This window comes from Nycticebus coucang, chromosome 23, assembly GCF_027406575.1.
Source record: "Nycticebus coucang isolate mNycCou1 chromosome 23, mNycCou1.pri, whole genome shotgun sequence".
NCBI classification, from domain to species: Eukaryota; Metazoa; Chordata; class Mammalia; order Primates; family Lorisidae; genus Nycticebus; species Nycticebus coucang.
In genome coordinates, this window is record NC_069802.1 from 26,167,423 (window position 1) to 26,186,097 (window position 18,675).

General features: G+C 39.8%; 1 protein-coding gene across 1 annotated transcript in view; it reads left to right on the plus strand.

Annotated features, from left to right (window-relative positions):
• Positions 1-4,504: 4,504 nt before the first annotated feature.
• Positions 4,505-18,675, plus strand: part of DHX15 (DEAH-box helicase 15) — a 51,356-nt gene continuing 37,185 nt past the window's right edge. Inside the window, exons 1-3 of the mRNA XM_053577512.1 lie at positions 4,505-4,760; positions 10,304-10,730; positions 16,671-16,864. Coding sequence (XP_053433487.1) covers positions 4,690-4,760; positions 10,304-10,730; positions 16,671-16,864 — 692 coding nt within the window. The 5' untranslated portion in view covers positions 4,505-4,689. The remainder of the gene's footprint in view (positions 4,761-10,303; positions 10,731-16,670; positions 16,865-18,675) is intronic.

The following is an 18,675-nucleotide window of genomic DNA, read 5'->3' on the forward strand; positions in this document are numbered from 1 at the left end:
AAGTTCAATCATGGAGCCAACGATTCACCTTTATAATGAAATCCTAATAAAAACTCCAGACACTTAGGCTCAGTGGAGGTTCCTGGCTTGTGAGGACATCAATGTGGGGGAGGGTCATATATTGTAATTCCATGGGAAGAGGAGGCAGAGGCTCTGATTTGCTTTCCTTTGCTTTCCTGAGTTTTGTAAGTCATTCTAGTAAATTATCAAATATAATGGGGTTATGAGAAATCCACAGTTGGGTAGAAATACTGGTAGCCTGAAGATCCCTGAACTTATGGATGATTTCTGAAGTGAGGGCATCTTCGGTGCTATTGGGGACTTTGCCTTTAACTTGTGGGGTCTGATGTAACTCTGGATGATTAGTGGCCAAACCACAGTGTGGTACATCAGATGCAAACATAACAAAGGCCTCAGCTGATCTCCTGGTGAATTTAGGTACTTTGAGGTTCACAGATGTCCCCAGTTGGGTGGAGGGGCCCCACCTTTATGTCTCAAACATGTACTCAGGCTGAGCATTGGGCATGTCAGGTTTCTTTAGCCAAGAAAGTTCCTGAAGAGAGCTGACTGCTAAAGAAGGTTGGATGCAAGCAGCACTCCCAGCAGCTGAGGGATGTTTCATTCTGGAGGTGGGATTTTAATGGCAAGTCATAGCATCCAATATAGTTTTTTAACTACTATCTCTTAAATAGTAGAGAGGATAAAACAGTACTGAAAATTCTTTCAAATTTGTAAGCATTTTGTAGATAAGAGAATTCACAGAGGGAGATCAGTGGGTTGATCCTGGCAAATCCTTGTAAGTGATCATATTGTTTCCCCATTTAAATCTTGTTGCTCTCTTCCTATTGTTTCAGGAAGAATAAAGCCTTACTCCTCAGCAACACTCCTCAGACTCTGTATGATATGATTCCTTCTTGCATCTGCAGGATTATGACTTCCTCATGTCGTTGTTTCACCATCTCACCCTCGTTTTCTCTGTCTATAGATTGCACCTTACTTTTTAAAGTTCCAGGGCAGGTGCACAGAATATTTTCTCTGCTTGAAATGCATTCTTCCCTCTTTGGACGATTTGTATTCATTTTTTAGGTCTTTGTCTAAATGTCTCTTTCTCAGAGAGGACTTCCGTCACCCTCCATTAGATGAAGGCCACTTGTTGTATGCTCTCGTGGCTTCTATCCTCTGTATACAGTCTTTTAAAACACTTAATACAAATTGAACAACATGGTTATTTATGTGTTTAGCTGTTGAATGTCTGTCTCTGTCCCTTTTACGTGTTTCTTGAAGACAACGATGGCTATTTTTTTCTGTCCTCTTTCCTTAGCATTTAACTCAATCGCTGACATGCGGACTTAATAAATATTGAGTGAAGTGATTAAGGCATGGGCAACCGTGGTACTGTATAGTGGTTAATAGCATGGCTGTGGAATCAAGATTGGGTTAAAATACTCCAAATACTAATTTGTCCATTGAGATCTCTGTAAACGAATTCTCCATCTAGGCGATGTAGAAACTGGAATATCATCGCATGTTGAGTTTGTCAGAGGAGGAGAACTTACCCTCCCTAACACCCTAGGAGATTAATGTAGAATGAGATTACCTATTTATCAGCAGTTGTGCTCAGTTCAACTGAGGCACAGTGGTAAGAAAGCAAAAGTGAATAGAAACTGAAAAGAAAACTGGAGTGGCACAGGCAGTGTGGATAGAGAGCAAAAGTAACCTACACAAGTTTCAGGGTAAGAAAGAGATTTTATGTGAGAAGAACAAAGAGAAAGTTTAGAGCACTTCCAAACAGAGTTGGAAGTGGGTCCCTCTCCAGAAGGAGAAAAGGTGAGAGAGTGTGAGACACAAAGGCCTGCAGGGCTATAAATAATCTTTCCATTTGAATTTTGTTGCGGGTCTTTCATTGACCTTTTTGCGCCTCCAGGAAGTATTGTCTTTTTTCCATTGGTCATTGGTTACCATGTTACTTCATAGCCATATTCTTATGGGCCCTCCAAACTTTCTGTCTTAGCAGGCCAGGTTTTCCTCCCAGTTCCTCTTGAAACAGCCCAGTTTTCCTCCCACGCACCCTTTCTTAGTGTCCCTGCTCAAGTCTTATAGCACATAACTCAATGTTGCCACAGGTCTCACATAAGCTAACGTATATGAGGAACAGTTCATAGGACATACTTTATATGTGTTTGTTATTATCATTATTATTAATTTAGGTTGGGAGACACCTGTGGCTTGAGACCTGGAGCTGGTTAGCTGCATTAGACATTTCTTCCAGGTGAGTAAGTCCATATCATAGACCAAATAATAGATTCGAGTGGGGCATTTCTGTAAGTAGAATTCTAACTTTTTGTCCTGACAGTGTCTCCAATATTTTAGAGTTTTATATTAGCCCTCAGATTGGAAACTGAAAACTGAGATTATAATAGGTAGAATGAAATCTTGACTTTGGTGCTGACTTTGACACTAACTGGCTGATTTAACTTGGGCAAAGTCAAGGAGTTTAAGTTCCTTCATTTGTAAAATGAAGCAAAAAGAGATAATCAGTTGAAAACCCTTTCCGGGTTTATAAGTCAGTGATGATACATCATGATCTAACAAAAGCTAATACAGTTGCAGATACTAAAATTCATGGATGTTCACATTCCTGACATAAAATGGTGCAGAATTTGCCAATAACCTTTGCACATTTTCCTGTATACTTTAAATCATCTCTAGATTACATATAATACTTAATACAATGTATATTCTATATAGTTATTATGCTGTATTGATTAGCAAATAAGAATCCCTAAAACGTCTGTATATGTTAAGTATAGATGCAGCCATACATTTGGGGGGTAATATTTTCTATCTGCAGTTGGTCAAATCCATGGATAAGGCATCCAGAAATATGGAGGCTCAAATGTACTGTGATTTTTCCTAGTATTGGAACACAAACATACCTAGGTTTATCAGTTTATTAAATGCATTTTCAACTTATGATATTTTCAATTTACAAAGGATTTATCAGTACATACCCCATCAGTACAGGCCCCATAAGTAGAGGGGCATCTATACTTTAATAAAAGTTATGTGAATGCAGTCTCTGTCACACTTTCAAAATATCTTATTGCATAATACCATGGGTACCTGAAACCACAGAAAGTGAAAACAGTGATAACAATGGGACTACTGTACTTTTAGGGTAGAACGTTGTACAAAACATTTTATAGGTGCAAAAAACATTAATGTTTCTTTGTGTTGACTTTGGAATGTGGGTTTGGTACAGAAAAAAAAAACCCTTCTTTATCAGTTGCAATCTTTTTTTATTTTTTTGAAAGAGGAGTCTCACTCTGTTGCAGCAGGCTAGAGTGCTATGGCGTCATAGCTCACAGCAAACTCAAAACTCCTGGCTCAAATGACCCTCCTGCCTCAGCCTCTCCAGAAGCTAAGACTACAGGCACCCACCATCTTGCCAGTAGTTTTTCTATTTCTAGTAGAGATGGGTCTGGCTCTTGCTCAGGCTGGTCTCGAACTTCTGAGCTCAAGCAATACACCTGTCTCAGCCTCCCAGAGTGCTAGGATTACAGGAGTGAGCCACCCTGCTGGCTTATCAGCTTCACTCTTTAAATTGTATTTAATTAAAACCATTGCAGTTCTTACAATTTGATATGAACCAGAGTATGGTCTTCCAGGGTAGCCAAAAAGACCAGCTGCATGAAGGTCAGAGTTCACCCTGCTCGAGTTGGTCCACAAATCTTTTCTGGTGCATTTCTTCTGGAATGAATGCAACTGAGAAAGTAGATAGGTTCTAACAGAAGAGATCCATAAAAGTCATAAGGGTCATCCTGCACCATCAATTTGCTGTCGCTTTACAAAGTATAAGGTACAGCCCTTATGGCTGTGTGATTTCTTCACTTTTTCTCAGCCTTAGCTTCCCCATCTATAACATATCCACATCTACCTTGCGGGTTACCGTAGAATGAAAACAGCTAGGGTTAACACTGAAAGGCTGTGTAGTAGGCACGCGAAAGACAAGGCAAAACAAGCTGTGCATTCGCTGGCAATTTTCTGTATTCCAGTAAAAACATTTATGGCTTGAGCGCATATTGTCCGCGCTAAGGGAAAAAAGGGCAAAATAGATTATGCCAAGTCCTAACATTTCCTCACTTTAGTTTTCTCAATGCAATTGTGCGTCGGGCGCAGAGGTTCTAAGTTCTAGATCTGGACTCATAAAAGCTAGGGTACTACAGACGGATAGGATTTCCTAAGTACGACTAGATTTTCCCCATTTCCTAAAACATGAGGGAGGGTAAGGACAGACTGAAATAGAGCGTTTAGGCCACAATGCTCAGACTCCCAGGCAGCGGCTCAAAGGGGCGGAAATCTCCAGGAAGAAGAGGAGGCTGGAAAGAGGGCGGGCCAGAGATCGGACCAATGACGCGACGGGCGGGATTGGAGTTCCCGCCTCTGGGCAGCGTGCGCGCGCACCACATACGCACGTACGTACGCACGCACGCTGCGGAAGCGCGCGCGCAGGCCCAGCCCTCGCCGCCGCCGCCATTTTAGCTCCTGGTTCGGGCCGCACGGTGTGGGCTGTTGTAGCGGGCGGGGTGGGGGTCCTCCAGAGTTAAGTAGCTGTCCTCTACTGTGCCCATACGGTAGCCAGCTTCTTGTTTTTCTTCCTTCACAACCGCCCGCTCCAAGAGTGCGAAGATGTCCAAGCGCCACCGGCTAGACCTGGGGGAGGATTACCCCTCCGGCAAGAAGCGTGCGGGGACCGATGGGTAAGCGAGGCCGGCGGCGCGCGGCAGCGGCTCGGGCTTTGTTGGGGTCCCGGCGGGGAGCGGGCGAGGCCTGGTCTGGCCGAGCGGGCCGGAGCCCGAGCCTTTGTTTTCTCTTGGGCTGGGTTCCTCCGCGTCCGGTCGGGAAAGAGCGGCGTCTGTCCGGCCCGGCAGGGTGCGGGGGTTTGTGTGTGCCGGGGTCGCCGTCCGGCCCAGTGGGGAGAGAGAAGAGGCCTGTCGCGGACACGAGGGCGCCGCCTTTTCTAGGCCAAGCCAAGCGAGGGTCACTTTCGATGGGGTCGGGCGGGAGTGAACCGCGGGCCTCGTGGTCCTGTTTCCGAGTAAGGCCTGGAGCCTGGGGCGAGAGTGGGGGAGGGCGCGGCGGGAGGATTGGCTTCCAGGGGCACCAGATGCTTCTCAGGCTGAGGGGGCCGGGCAGGGGGCAGTGGGTGTGAGTGTGGGGGGCGCGGCTGGGCGCTCCGGAAGGGGGAAGGCGGAGGGTGGAAAGTGAGAAGCGTGTGGATTCTTGTGTAGGCCGGAGTGGGGGTGGCGGGAGTTGAGTGAAGCGAGCAAAAGGGTAGTTCTCGGGGGAAGGGAGAGTGGAGAGCCTTGCCGAGAGGAAGGAAAACGTGTGGAGTATTACACCCAAGGCTGGAAGGCTGGCGGTTTGGAGCGGCTGAGTTTATACTTTGGCGGGAGAGAGCGTGCCTCGGTCCATTCAAACACTTCAAAGTAGATACTAGTCAAACTTCCGCCCTCTACCTACGCTCCCGCCATCTCCTTTATTTCCTGCCTTGGTTAAAGTAGTGGTTACTGAGCATCCCTGGGGTAGAGATTAGAACGCATCCTTTTTTTTCCCCAGTAAGTTATTTTCTATCCTCTCAGATCTTTCTCAAAAGTGTCTTAATATTTTTGGAAATAGATCGCCCCACTGAGAGTTGAAATACATTGACACATGATGTTCCGGATTCCTTTGACTTAGTCTTTGCTTAAAGATACAGAGGCATTTACCAGCGATCTCATAAAAATCATTTCTTGTCCAGTGCATGTTGTTACTTCTGCAGTACAGAGATTTATTTGAATAATTCAGGCAAAAAACACACAGGTCTGAATATCCAAATACTTTGCTTACTTTCATTTTGTTGTGTGTATGTAACTTCTATGAATTTTTGCTCACCAAAAATTCGTCAGTGGGATTGATTTCCAGGCATCTGTTGAGTTTCAGTGTGGAGTGTAAGCCAGGGTAGGATGTACTCTTAGATGCCTTCGCATATATTGAATTATTGAATACAAAACAGAAGTAGGTCACATTTTAATTTTGTAGATTTCTTTAGGTTAAAACTTTAGACACCGTAATAGTACAATGGCATTGCAGTGTTCTCTGTAGGCTGCCCTTCCCATCCTCCATAACCCACAAATACTAGTGCATTTGAGTTATGTGTCACAAACCTTTAGCGCTGGATGCAATTTAAGAGTATAATCAGCCCTTCTCAGGAATGAGAAATGGAGACCACAGATTAGGTGACTTGTACAAATTTACAGTTTACAGCAGGATCTAGAACTCTGCTTTTTGCATTTTCACTGTTCAGCGCTCAGCCTAATAATGTAGTTAACAGTCATTACAGTGTATTTTAATGACGTTTATAATGGGTTGGTAAAGTGAGAACACTTGGTCCTTGATTCCTCTGCTGCAAAAATAAATGGGTTGTCATCTGGCTAAGATGCACTTGATGTCACACAGGTTGGAACAAAGTATATGGGGAGGGAATGAGTTCACTCATTCGTATATATGTGCATGTGTGCACCATTTAAAATGCTTTCCTTGATAGTGGTCCCATGAAATGTATATGTGGTGGTTTCCTTTCCCTTCCTAAAACAGATCGCCTAGTAAGAATGTGTACTTTTTGCGTCTATGGTAGTAACCTTTGTATATTGACATTTGCATGTAGATAAAGGAGAGATCATCTTTGGAATAATGCCTGAGTTTTGAGAAATTCTAGGGAGGTTTTAATACTGATTGCCATATCATTTGAGTGCCATTTCTAATGGAAATGGTTTTATTTAGCAGTTGGTTTGCAATGTTTATTAGCACTCAGGGGTTTTTATTAAAGCCCTGGTAGGTGGTTTTATCTGAGATATGGGCCTGTCTCGAATGCCACTACTAAACAGGACTGTCCATTTCTCCAATAATGAGAAGGCAGAGTAATTCAATGGGCTATTTCACTTAGATTAATGCTCCAAACTATATAAGGCTTTATTTACTATTAGCAGATTTTAACTTTTAAGTCAGGTAAAGCAGTAGATTTCTGTTACGTATTCTGACTTCATTGTTTTCTTCATCAACCCACAAAATTTTAATTACATAATCCCTACTAAACAACTTACTGTTGAAGTATGGAAAAACTTTTTGAAATCAGGGACATTTTTCATTTTATGTTGGTTTTTGATATTGTTGACTAAGCATTTTCCTTTTAATTACAGAAAAAGGAAACTAATATATTAATGCTGTGATAACATGTAGAGTACATGCTATACACTTGACACCATTCTAGGTGCTTTATATGTAATAAACACATTTTCACTCTGATCCTATGTAGTAGGTGAGGTTAAATAACTTTCCCCAGGGAACACAAGAAATGTCTGTACACAAAAATATAAAGAAAAAGGCAATAAATTTCCTGAAACTGTCTCCATCTTGGAAGAACATTTTTTGGTAAACATTTTATTAAGATCACTGCATATTTACTCACAAATATGAGCTGTAATATTAAGTATAAGTGGAATTTGTCAGTGTGTGCCATTTGGTGCTTTTTTTCACTTAGAAATGCCATTGAATATAGGTATACTTGTCCTTTTCCTTGACTCCATAGTATTCCATTTGTAAAGGTGCATCATAAATTATTAACCCATCTCCTATGTGTTGTTTATGTAGTTTCCCAGTTATTTTGTAAATGAAAAATATGATGGACATCCTGATAGATAAATATTTGTGAAAACATATCTTCAGAAGTTCCTGGAAATAAGATTGCTGAATAAAAAGCAGTTGCTTATTTAAAATATCCCTATTTTGATGGCCAGTTTACATCTTCATTAGCAGTACTTCAGTGCCAGTTGTTCTTTGTGTAGGGTTTTAACATAGTCTTGCAACTTAAAATCTTCAGTGATAACTCATTTATTGGGCATTTTCAGTGTGCCAGGCAATGTTTAGGCATACTACATGTTAATTTATTTAATCCCTTTTTATAATCCACAAATCATTTAAAAACCACATTTTATAGATAAAATAGAAATATATAGGTATGTTTTAAGAGGAACAAAATCAGTTATAATTGGTTAGCTTACCATTGGTGTAGCTGGGGGAACATCCTAAAGAATGAATGCTTGTTCCTGCTGTGTTACTGATATATTCATGCTTTGCTTAATGTTGGGGACAAGTTCTGAGAAATGTGTCCTTAGGCAAATTCATCATCATTTCAAATATGGAGTGTACTTACACAAACTGGGATAGTATAGCCTGTTTGCTCCTAGGCTACAAACCTGTACAGCATGTTACTGTACAGAATAAATACACCAAAGGAACTTGTAACATAGTGGCAAATATGTGTATCTAAACAAAGAAAAGGTAAAGTAAAAATATAAAGTATTACGGGCCCACCACCATCCATGCAGTTAGTTAACCAAAATGTTACAGGTACGTGACTGTACTTGGAATATAGGAAATTTGACATACATTTAATATGGTGCCTACCTACATAATTTTAACATTTTAAATGACCATACTATTTTTGTATGTTATAGATAAGGAATAATGAAGATAACTTCATTATTGACTGGGTCTGTACACCTTGTGGCAAGTTTGTATGCTATAGGACTTGATCTGAAGTAAACTGGATTAGTAGAATGAATAAACATAGATTATTTTACTTTATGCCCACCATCAGGCCACCTCATAGGCAACCTTCAACTGAACACATAGCCATGAGCAACCTGCAATCATTCTGCTTATGGGGATTCCTAGTATAGATTATTTTAAAATTACCATTGTATGGGTACCCATCTCTAGTAACTAGAAGTAGATAACCCAAATTGAGTATTTAAAATTGACCTGAGTTTAATATGGTGGCTACCTGGATAATTTTAACATTTTAAATGACTTAATAGTATGTTTTGCTGTGTATAATATGTTCCTGTATATAACGCACACCCACACTTTTAGCCTAAACTTTCAGGAAAATGCCCCTCAAGAAAGTGTCTAGTTCTTGGCCAGGAGAGACACATCTGGGGAGGGCTAACACTCCTCTGGTAAATGCACATCGCACCACCTTCCCACAGCTGTATGCTCTAATCTTCTTCGAGCCCTTCCCTCCCTGCCAAGATGGCCATGTGCAAGGTCTTTAAGTGGCAGCTTCTGAGGCTGCTTGCCCTACAGGCAGCCAGGTGGGTGACTGGGGCTTGCATAGGGGTCCTGTCTGTGGGGCCTTGGGGCTTCTGTATGGCTGTGGCTCACCTCATCAGCCCCAACACCACCCCCTCCCCTGATTGTGACACGGAGGCCCCTGCAGCCCTCTCCCATGAGATCCTGGATTTTCCTGGACTGGAACCCCCAGGAGGCCTGCTGGGATCCTTAGGCACACTACCCACGTATGATGTGCATTGTTATTTTTCCCTTAGAAATTTGGGCCAAAAGGTACACATTATACACAGCAAAATATATTCAGTGAAGCTTGCTTTGTCTAGACTTCATTTTATGGTTGACCAAGGTATGTAGGTTTATAGAATATTTCCAATGTTTTATTATTGCTATTAGTAAACAATGAAAAAGGAATAAAAATTTTTAAATATTTTCTTTATAAATTAAAAGCATATCAGTATATGCTTATTGAACCAAATAGGGAAAGTGCTGGAGATTATTGCTAAGAAAATAAACTTAGCTATAATCGATATGATTACACTTTTGAGGTATACATAACATTGTTCTATGCTCTCTTCACTTACAGCATGGAACATTTTCTTGTGGCAAGGAAAGAATATTTGAAATGAATTAAAAGGGTCAAGCAAAACTGCTCCTCATTACTGTAACACTGTGAGGTGTTGTAAGTTTTTTGTCCATTAGCAGTGTTCTTAACCATTTCTTGAATATTTCAGTGCAAAAGATAGCTCTTCACATAACATGAAGGATTGTGATGCTGTCTGTTTCCTGATTAGCCCCCTTTCCACTTTCTCCTTAATCTCTAGTGTCTGTAACTTCTCTTGTTTACGTAGGAGTTTTACTTGCAAGATGCTGAGTTCTTGTATTGTCTCATCTTATGTTAAAGGTTGTGGGAAAGAGAGCATCGTCAAGGAAGGGAAAGATGTTTATGGTGGAGCACAGTGGGCTCCTTGATAGAAGTTCTTTTTTTATTATTTTTGACAGTTACATAAACAATTGAGTTTTATCTGTTTATTCATTTGGTCGTTGGACATTTATACTCTTTTTAAAAAATATAATGCTACCATAGGAATTTTGTATAAAATTTGAGATCTGAATTCTATATTTTTATTTTTAGGAAGGATCGAGATCGTGACCGGGATCGTGAAGATCGGTCTAAAGATCGAGACCGAGAACGTGATAGAGGAGATAGAGAGCGGGAAAGGGAAAAAGAAAAGGAGAAGGAACTGCGAGCTTCTACTAATGCTATGCTTATCAGTGCTGGATTACCACCTTTAAAAGCTTCCCATTCAGCTCACTCAACCCATTCGGCACATTCAACACATTCTGCTCATTCAGCACACACAGGGCATGCAGGGCACACGTCCCTTCCACAGTGCATTAATCCATTTACCAACTTACCCCATACTCCTCGATACTATGATATTCTGAAGAAACGGCTTCAGCTCCCTGTTTGGGAATATAAGGATAGATTTACAGATATTCTGGTTAGACATCAATCCTTCGTACTGGTTGGTGAGACTGGGTCTGGTAAAACAACACAGGTGAGTTATTGTATATCATGGTACATATTTTATTAATATTTACTAACTGTTGCTTGTTTGATGCTGCTTGTTGTTCCCATTGTCTGTCTTGTAGAACATTTTGAAGAACAGTTGCATTGATGTTTAGCAATTTCTAGTGACTTTCAGAGTGGAAATCCAGTAGGAAGTCCCTGTCTTCCCTTGGTCTGTGGATGAAAATAAAATAGCAGTACCATTTTTTTCCAATTACATTACCTTAGATATTGCAAAGTGATGCTTTCCTACCCATTTTGCTCTGGGACAGTACAGATGAGGGACCCACAAAATTTGTTTTCCAGTGCTCGGGTGGAGAAATCTGAACCGTTGGGTTGTTTTGTTTTTGTTGTTTGTTTTATATTATAACTCTTTGAAGCATTTGAATATTATGTATTTTTTTAAAAACATCATGTGTTGGAAAGCATACAGTCTGTACCCATGACTTTCATTCATCTAGTCATCCCCCGCCCCCTACCCCACTGTGGAACTTAACACTGTCACTGATGTCTCAGTAATATATCTAGGATATTTTTCAAGCATGGATGGGTTGTTACTTAACGTTTATAGGCTATAACGTTTATAGCCTGTCCCTAATGGTTCTTTTGCATGGGCATGTATGTAGAAGGAGGGAATTGCTGGGTCTGAAGATAAGTTGTAATTGTGGTATATACAGCTAAATAGTGTATCAGTTTACCCTTCCATGAGCGTATATGAGAGCACATGTGGGAAACTCTTAGAATATACCACTGAACTTGAATTTTATAAATCTGACAGGTGAAATATGATATTTTGATGTGCTTTTTAATTTGCATTTTCTTGCTATGAGCAACAGGTTAACCATCTTTTCATATTCTTGAGTCTGAATCATTGGTTAGAAATTTTTTTGGTTTTAAAAGTAGCAGTCCCTAGCCATTGTGGGAAATTCAGTACAGTTTTGAAATGAACTTAAAAATGAGCTGTCTTACTATGTAGAGATGATTGTTAATATACTATGCTGCTGGGTGGCGCCTGTGGCTCAGTCGGTAAGGCGCCGGCCCCATATACCCAGGGTGGCGGGTTCAAACCCGGCCCCGGCCAAACTGCAACCAAAAAATAGCCGGGCGTTGTGGCGGGCGCCTGTAGTCCCAGCTACTTGGGAGGCTGAGGCAAGAGAATCGCTTAAGCCCAGGAATTGGAGGTTGCTGTGAGCTGTGTGAGGCCACGGCACTCTACCAAGGGCCATAAAGTGAGACTCTGTCTCTACAAAAAAAAAAAATATATATACTATGCTGCTTACTGGCCTATATTTTTATATTTATGAACATATGGTACATGTTTATAGTTGAGCGTACTGCATATACAGTTTATCTTTTTTGTAAATTATGTGTGCTGTAGATCATTTTTGAGTATTTTATGGAAACATTTTGAAGGCTACTATAGCAACCAAAATAGTCTTTTATTAAAGATCAAGGCTTAGTATAATTTTTCTTTTTTAATGAGAGAAAACTTAGTGTTGATAATTAGGAAATGAAATTGTTAAAGAAGTTTTAGAAAGTACATGAAAGGCTGTACTTATCGCTATCATAGTATTTTTAATAGTTATTTGAAATGTTTTACTAGTTTGCATAGTATAAGTAGCAGCTGTTTAATTGGCACTTGGGTAAAGACCGGCACTGTGTATGTTACATGTATCGTTTCATTTAAGTTATTCTACAGCAGGGAAGGTTTTCCACCCACATTTTACAGATCAGCTGAATGAGGCTTATATTTATGAGAGCAGGGTGGCCATAGTTATGGGTTTAAGCGGGCTCAACATGTAAAACTTTGTCCCTTTATCTTATAGCTAAAGTTACGTTTATTTCATAATGCTATTCTGTGCTCTGGTATGGTCAGCCTCATCTCAGATGAGTTTATAAACAGTGTAGAAAAAGGTCAAGTCAACTTGAAACAAGCAATTTGTGATTATTTGGATTTGGGGAGGTTACTTAGATATTTAGAATTGCAGGGCATTTGGCGGGGGATGGGGTGGTGTCAAAGGGAAACCAGTTTTAAAAGTTAACTTTATCCAAAGGCTTTTGGCACACTTATTAAACTTTAAGTGTAGTCAGCCATTTTTTTTTTTTTTTGTTATTTCTTTGTGCTTATGAGAAAGTGAAGTTCTTCTACAGTAATGACTCTAACTTTTGACAGACCCCAGTAAAGGCCTTTCATATTGCTGTTTAATATTTACATACCACATAAACATATAAGAAACTGAAGCTACTAGTTCAGCTTTGGGTAGAGTGTAGAGGGTGTATGTAGGGGAAGATGGGGCAGGTGACACTGGAACTGTACATTGAGTGCCAGTACATCTTGCTATAGATTGGGAAGCCATCAGATTTTTTAAGTTGGAGGGGAGTGGCAAAGGATGTTTACGAAAATAATGTCTTACCTAGTGAGCATTTTGATGACAGACAATTTAAGAGGTCATAATAAAAGTTTGGACTGTTTGAAGGGCAGTAGGAATGGAAAGTAAAGGCTGGATTGGAGTCGGGATGTTCACTGTTCCGCAGTAGGGCAGATGGAAAGAATTATAAGTATTTGGAGGCAGGTGAGAAATGGTTTTGCTTTTGACCATGTTGAATTCGAAATTCTAATAAAATAGTCATTATTTGGGTGGAAATGACAATTTAGGTTGGGGATGAGAGCAGGAGTTAGAGTTGACATTGGTGTATTGGTGACATTGGTAGTATTAGAAATTATGAGAAAACTTAAGACCACTCAGGGTAATGTATGAAACAAGAACAGAGAGCCAAGGATCAGTTTTTTAAAAGATGGCTTCAAGTGGAGGAAGGGAAGAAGCTAAATAGTTTTAGAAGAACTGATTCCTGGCTTAAACAAGCGAGTAGTTTATGTATTTCAGGACCTGCTTCCCTTCCTGTTGCTATTTTCCTTTGAAATGTGGATAGATGCATTAACTGAGTGGTTGTCCAGATCTTGCCTGGGAATTTTTAAAATTAAATCTCTGAAACCTTTTTAAAGGCCCTAAACTTGTTTTTGAATACTTTAAACAAAACAAAATACTACCAGTACGTTGAATTGGTAGAAGCAGGTAGGAGAATCCACCTATCTTATATTAAGATAGATATTAGAGATCTGTAAAAATGTAAGACAGTACACTCATCTAAGTTGGTTTGATTTTTGAGATAGTCTCACTCTTTGGCCTGAGCTAGAGTACAGTGTTGTCGTCATAGCTCACTGCAACCTCAAAGACCTGAACTCAAGCAATCCTCCTACCTCAGTCTCCCAAGCAGCGTAGACTACAGGGGCACACTGTTGCAGCTAATGTTTGTGTTTTTGTAGAGACTGTTTTTGCTCAGACTGATCTCAAACTCCTTGACTAAAGCAGTCCTCCTATCTTGGCCTCGTGCTAGGACGAGCTACCACGCTTGGCCTAAGGTTTGAAAAATACAGTTATGTTGGGGGAGTTGAGTCCTTTCTCTTCTCCACTGCAAGACCATGTTGCAGTCATCTCCATTTTAGAAAATGTAGTTAGTTTTCATAGGAAGTGTTCTTTGTGTTAACATAGATTGGATTTTTATTGTTAGGAATTAGTATAGTTTAGCAATTTTTCAATTTTAATTTCCTAACACAATGAATCTCTTAGATTTGGCATCCTTGTTATTTTGAATGTAAGGAGGTCCTGAGATCAGAAGTTTCAGAATTGCTAAATTAACCATGATGTTTTGTTTTTGAAGTGAGAATGAGCTATCCTTTTCACTGCAGTGAATTCAAAAATCTGTGAACATGCCATGAGAGTTCTCAATTAATATTAAATATCATTCTTTTTCTTTCTTTTTTTTTTTTTTGCTGGTGAATGTTTTTTAATTTTATTTTGATAGGTCTTTTATGGTACGTTTCGCTTTGGTAAGAGGGTTCCTGAAATAAGGTATCTATTTACCTACTTACATATCTGTCTCTACATATATAAAACCTTCATAAAACCACTTAAACATGGGTCTATGGGTTTATGCAACTAGAGAGACACTGCTATTTTTGTTTAGTATTTTTGTTCATTTAAAACCCGTTAAGCAGCGGTTCTCAACCTTCCTAATGCTGCTGCCCTTTAATACAGTTCCTCTGGGTCACGACCCACAGGTTGAGAACCGCTGTTTTAAAGATACATTTTTTTTTTGAAGACAGAGCCTCAAGCCATCGCCCTAGGTAGAGTGCTGTGGCGTCACAGCTCACAGCAACCTCCAACTCCTGTCTCCTGTCGAGTCTCCTGTCTTTGCCTCCCAAGTAGCTGGGACTATAGGCACCCATCACAACGCCTGGCTATTTTTTGGTTGCAGCTGTTGTTTGGCAGGCCCGGGCTGGATTCGAACCCGCCAGCTTGGGCGTATGTGGCTGGCGCCTTAGCCGCTTGAGCCACAGGCACCGAGCCTAAAGATACATATTCTTTTTTTTTTTTGTAGAGACAGAGTCTCACTTTATGGCCCTCGGTAGAGTGCCATGGCCTCACATAGCTCACAGCAACCTCCAACTCCTGGGCTTAAGCGATTCTCTTGCCTCAGCCTCCCGAGTAGCTGGGACTACAGGCGCCCGCCACAATGCCCAGCTATTTTTTTGGTTGCAGTTTGGCCGGGGCTGGGTTTGAACCCGTCACCCTCGGTATATGGGGCCGGCGCCTTACCGACTGAGCCACAGGCGAGAAGCAGCATAATCATCCCCCCTTCAGAGTTGTTTCTTATTCGTGTGAGCAACCTGACTAAAATGTAATACAGTAGTGCAACAACCAATATTCTTGATATCAAGTATCACTGTACCAAAAAACCCCGTGTTTCTGTGGTGTTAGAGTCTGAGTCTTTTGGAAGCTTTGATGGAGACCAGTCACCTCCTAGCAGTGGATTTCTGTTTTATGTGGTAAGCACTTAACATTTTCCCCATAGTTCTTTTCTATTTAAGTGACTAGGAAGTAAGCAGAGGATCTATTAGCTTCTGTTGATGATGAAACAAGGAAGGAAGGCAACCAGCTTGTGCCTAGAAATTCTCCCTTCTACCTTCATGCCCTTCTTATTTGGGAAAGTGTTCCTGCTCTGGGTCCTGTTGATTTTTGAGACTGGAAAGTCCTAAAATTGACTTTTAAGGTGGTACCTGAGGTGTTGCCATTGTGCAGACTTTTCTGAAGGAATAGTTAGTGCTAGGAAATAGTTTCTGGTGACTTGTAAACCAAATTTTGAATGGAATTAAAAGTATAGCTTTTAGGCTAGGCACAGTGGCTCACGCTTGTAATCCCAGCACTTTGGGAGGCTGGATGGATCACTGGTGGTCAGGAACTCAAGGCCAGTTGACATCCCATCTCTAAAAATAGCTAGGTGTTGTCATGGTTCCAGCTACTCTGAGAGGCTGAGTCAAGAGAATGGCTTGAGCCCAGGAGTTTGAGGTTGCTGTGAGCTGTGATGCTGTAGTACTCTACAGAGGGCAATAAAGTGAGACTGTCTCAAAAAAAAAAAAAGGTACAGCTTTATAGCTACAAGGAGGGATGATTCCTACTTTTACCCGCATTTTTAACTTGAATTGTATAGGAATTTAAAAGTTATACTTTCTTGGAATATTTTTGGAAGCTAACATTGCTGTCATACTTGTTAAGTAGAATTTGTTGTAAGTTGGATTTTTTTTTTTATTGTACAGAGAAATATCTATTGAAGGGACAGTTCACAGCAAAGCCATATTGGACCTACTCCATTCTGGAATGTAATTGTGTCATATCAATATTATACGTGACCCTTCCTTGGCTTAAAAGAGCTTCGTATTATTATAAATTTGAGTTATAAATAATTCTCTTAGTCATATGCCTAATTGAATTTTGTTTTTAATTATTGGAATGAGATAAAGTGCTTTATGTTAAATGTACTTGATGTTCAGGCAGAGCAGAATTAATTTAAATGTGAAATTATTTGATAGATCCCACAGTGGTGTGTGGAGTATATGCGATCGTTACCAGGACCCAAAAGAGGAGTTGCCTGTACCCAACCCAGGAGAGTGGCTGCAATGAGTGTGGCTCAGAGAGTTGCTGATGAAATGGATGTGATGCTGGGCCAGGAAGTTGGTTACTCCATTCGATTTGAGGATTGCAGTAGTGCAAAAACCATCCTTAAGTAAGTATTACATCTTTAAAAATGAATGCTTTTCTTCTCTGCTTGTAGTTTTATGCCACTAGATAGGGAACTTTGCTAGTGCATGACCAAAGTCATCCAAATTTAGAATAGAATTGTCTAAAGTAGACCTTCTTAGACTTGCTGGATGACTTTTTAATATAAATTTTTTTGATAGTAAGATAACATAGCTATTCACTAAAAATGAAGTTCAGAGTTCAAATTTTAGCTAATTGGTTTGTGTAGTAAGTGAAACGTTACTAATACTTTAAAATGTGTCTTTAGTACATGCGCTTTGATATATTATTTAAATATGATGGAAAAGTAAAGTGATATATCTTAGTAAAAGCTGCTTTTAAAAGAATGGTGTGTAGGATGGAATATGATTTGGGGGAGAGGGGACTTTTGATGTTAATTATGCAGCTATTACCGTGCATGTGTTATAAGCTAAAAGTGGGAATTTTTTGTTGTGTAATATACTCTTGGAGCCTCCTAAAGATCCTTATCCCTCTTTACAGTTGTGGTCCACATGAATACCATATTGAGCTTTTTTCAAATGTTTTAACTTTCCTAATTTTTTAATCCTCATCTTACACTTTCAGTCTGTATAAGTAGCAATATTTGCTGCCTAATGGGCATTCTTTTGAAAATCTTACTTTCCTCTTGTTGCTTCTGCTTATCTGTGTTTGTGACATTTTAAGTCGGTTTTAGAAAGGATTTCTTTGAGTTGGGGCAGTGGTACGTGTCTGTATTGCCAACTGCTTTAGAAGGCTGAGGTGAGAGAATTGTCAGGCTGTAGAGTTTGAGGCTTCAGTGTGTTGTTTGTGCCTATGAATAGCCACTGCATTGTAGCCTGCACAGCATAGTGAGAGCCTGTTTCTTTAAAAAATAAAATGATTTCTTTGTCACAGTGCACTCTTTTCCTAGAGGGTGTTTTTAAAAGACATTTGGGACAGAATGTTACATGGTCAGTGATGGGAGTCTTTGATGGCATATAAATAACAGTGTTAATGAAACAAGAGTCTTAAATAATTTTTTTTTTGGCTGGGGCTGGGTTTGAACCTACCACCTCCGGCATATGGGGACAGCACCCTACCCCTTTGAGCCGCAGGTGCCACCCTTAAATAATGTTTTTTTTTAAATCATGTATTTTGTAGGAATTTTTAAGTATATGCAGAGGTTGAATAGTATAATAAACTCCACATGTATTTATCACCCACTTTCAACCATGTCAGTCTTGTTTTATCCATATCCCAACCCTTTCCCCGTCCCAACTTATTTTGAAGCATATTATTAATATCATTTTTTATATAAATGTTTCGGTGTGTATCAGACAAAGTTTCCTAAAATGTAACTGTACTACAACTATAAGAAAAATTCTTTAAAAAAAATAAAAATTAAAAAAAAAAAGAAAGAAAAATTCTTTAATCAAAATAACCACTGAGTGCTGGTTCTATGTCAGTTTCTTACTTTGATTTTTTTATCTCATTTTATTAGAACTTAATAATTCAGTATCAGTTAAAGTACTTAAATCAACTTGTCTTTAAGACTTCATGAGGTGTGTTTTGGCTTAACCCAAATTTTCATTGTTTGTTAAGTGATTTCACGTTGATCATTTATAATTACAGAATAATTACATCAACAAAAATCATAGCTTATTATTTTATACTACTTTAAAATGCACATAATGTCAAGGACTTGAGCGTAATAAAGGGCAGATTTTACTCATCTTTACTAGGAATATCATTCTAATATTTGATACATTTTCCATTGAAATTTCTTGGGTAAGCAACCCTAGTTGAATAGAGAGAACA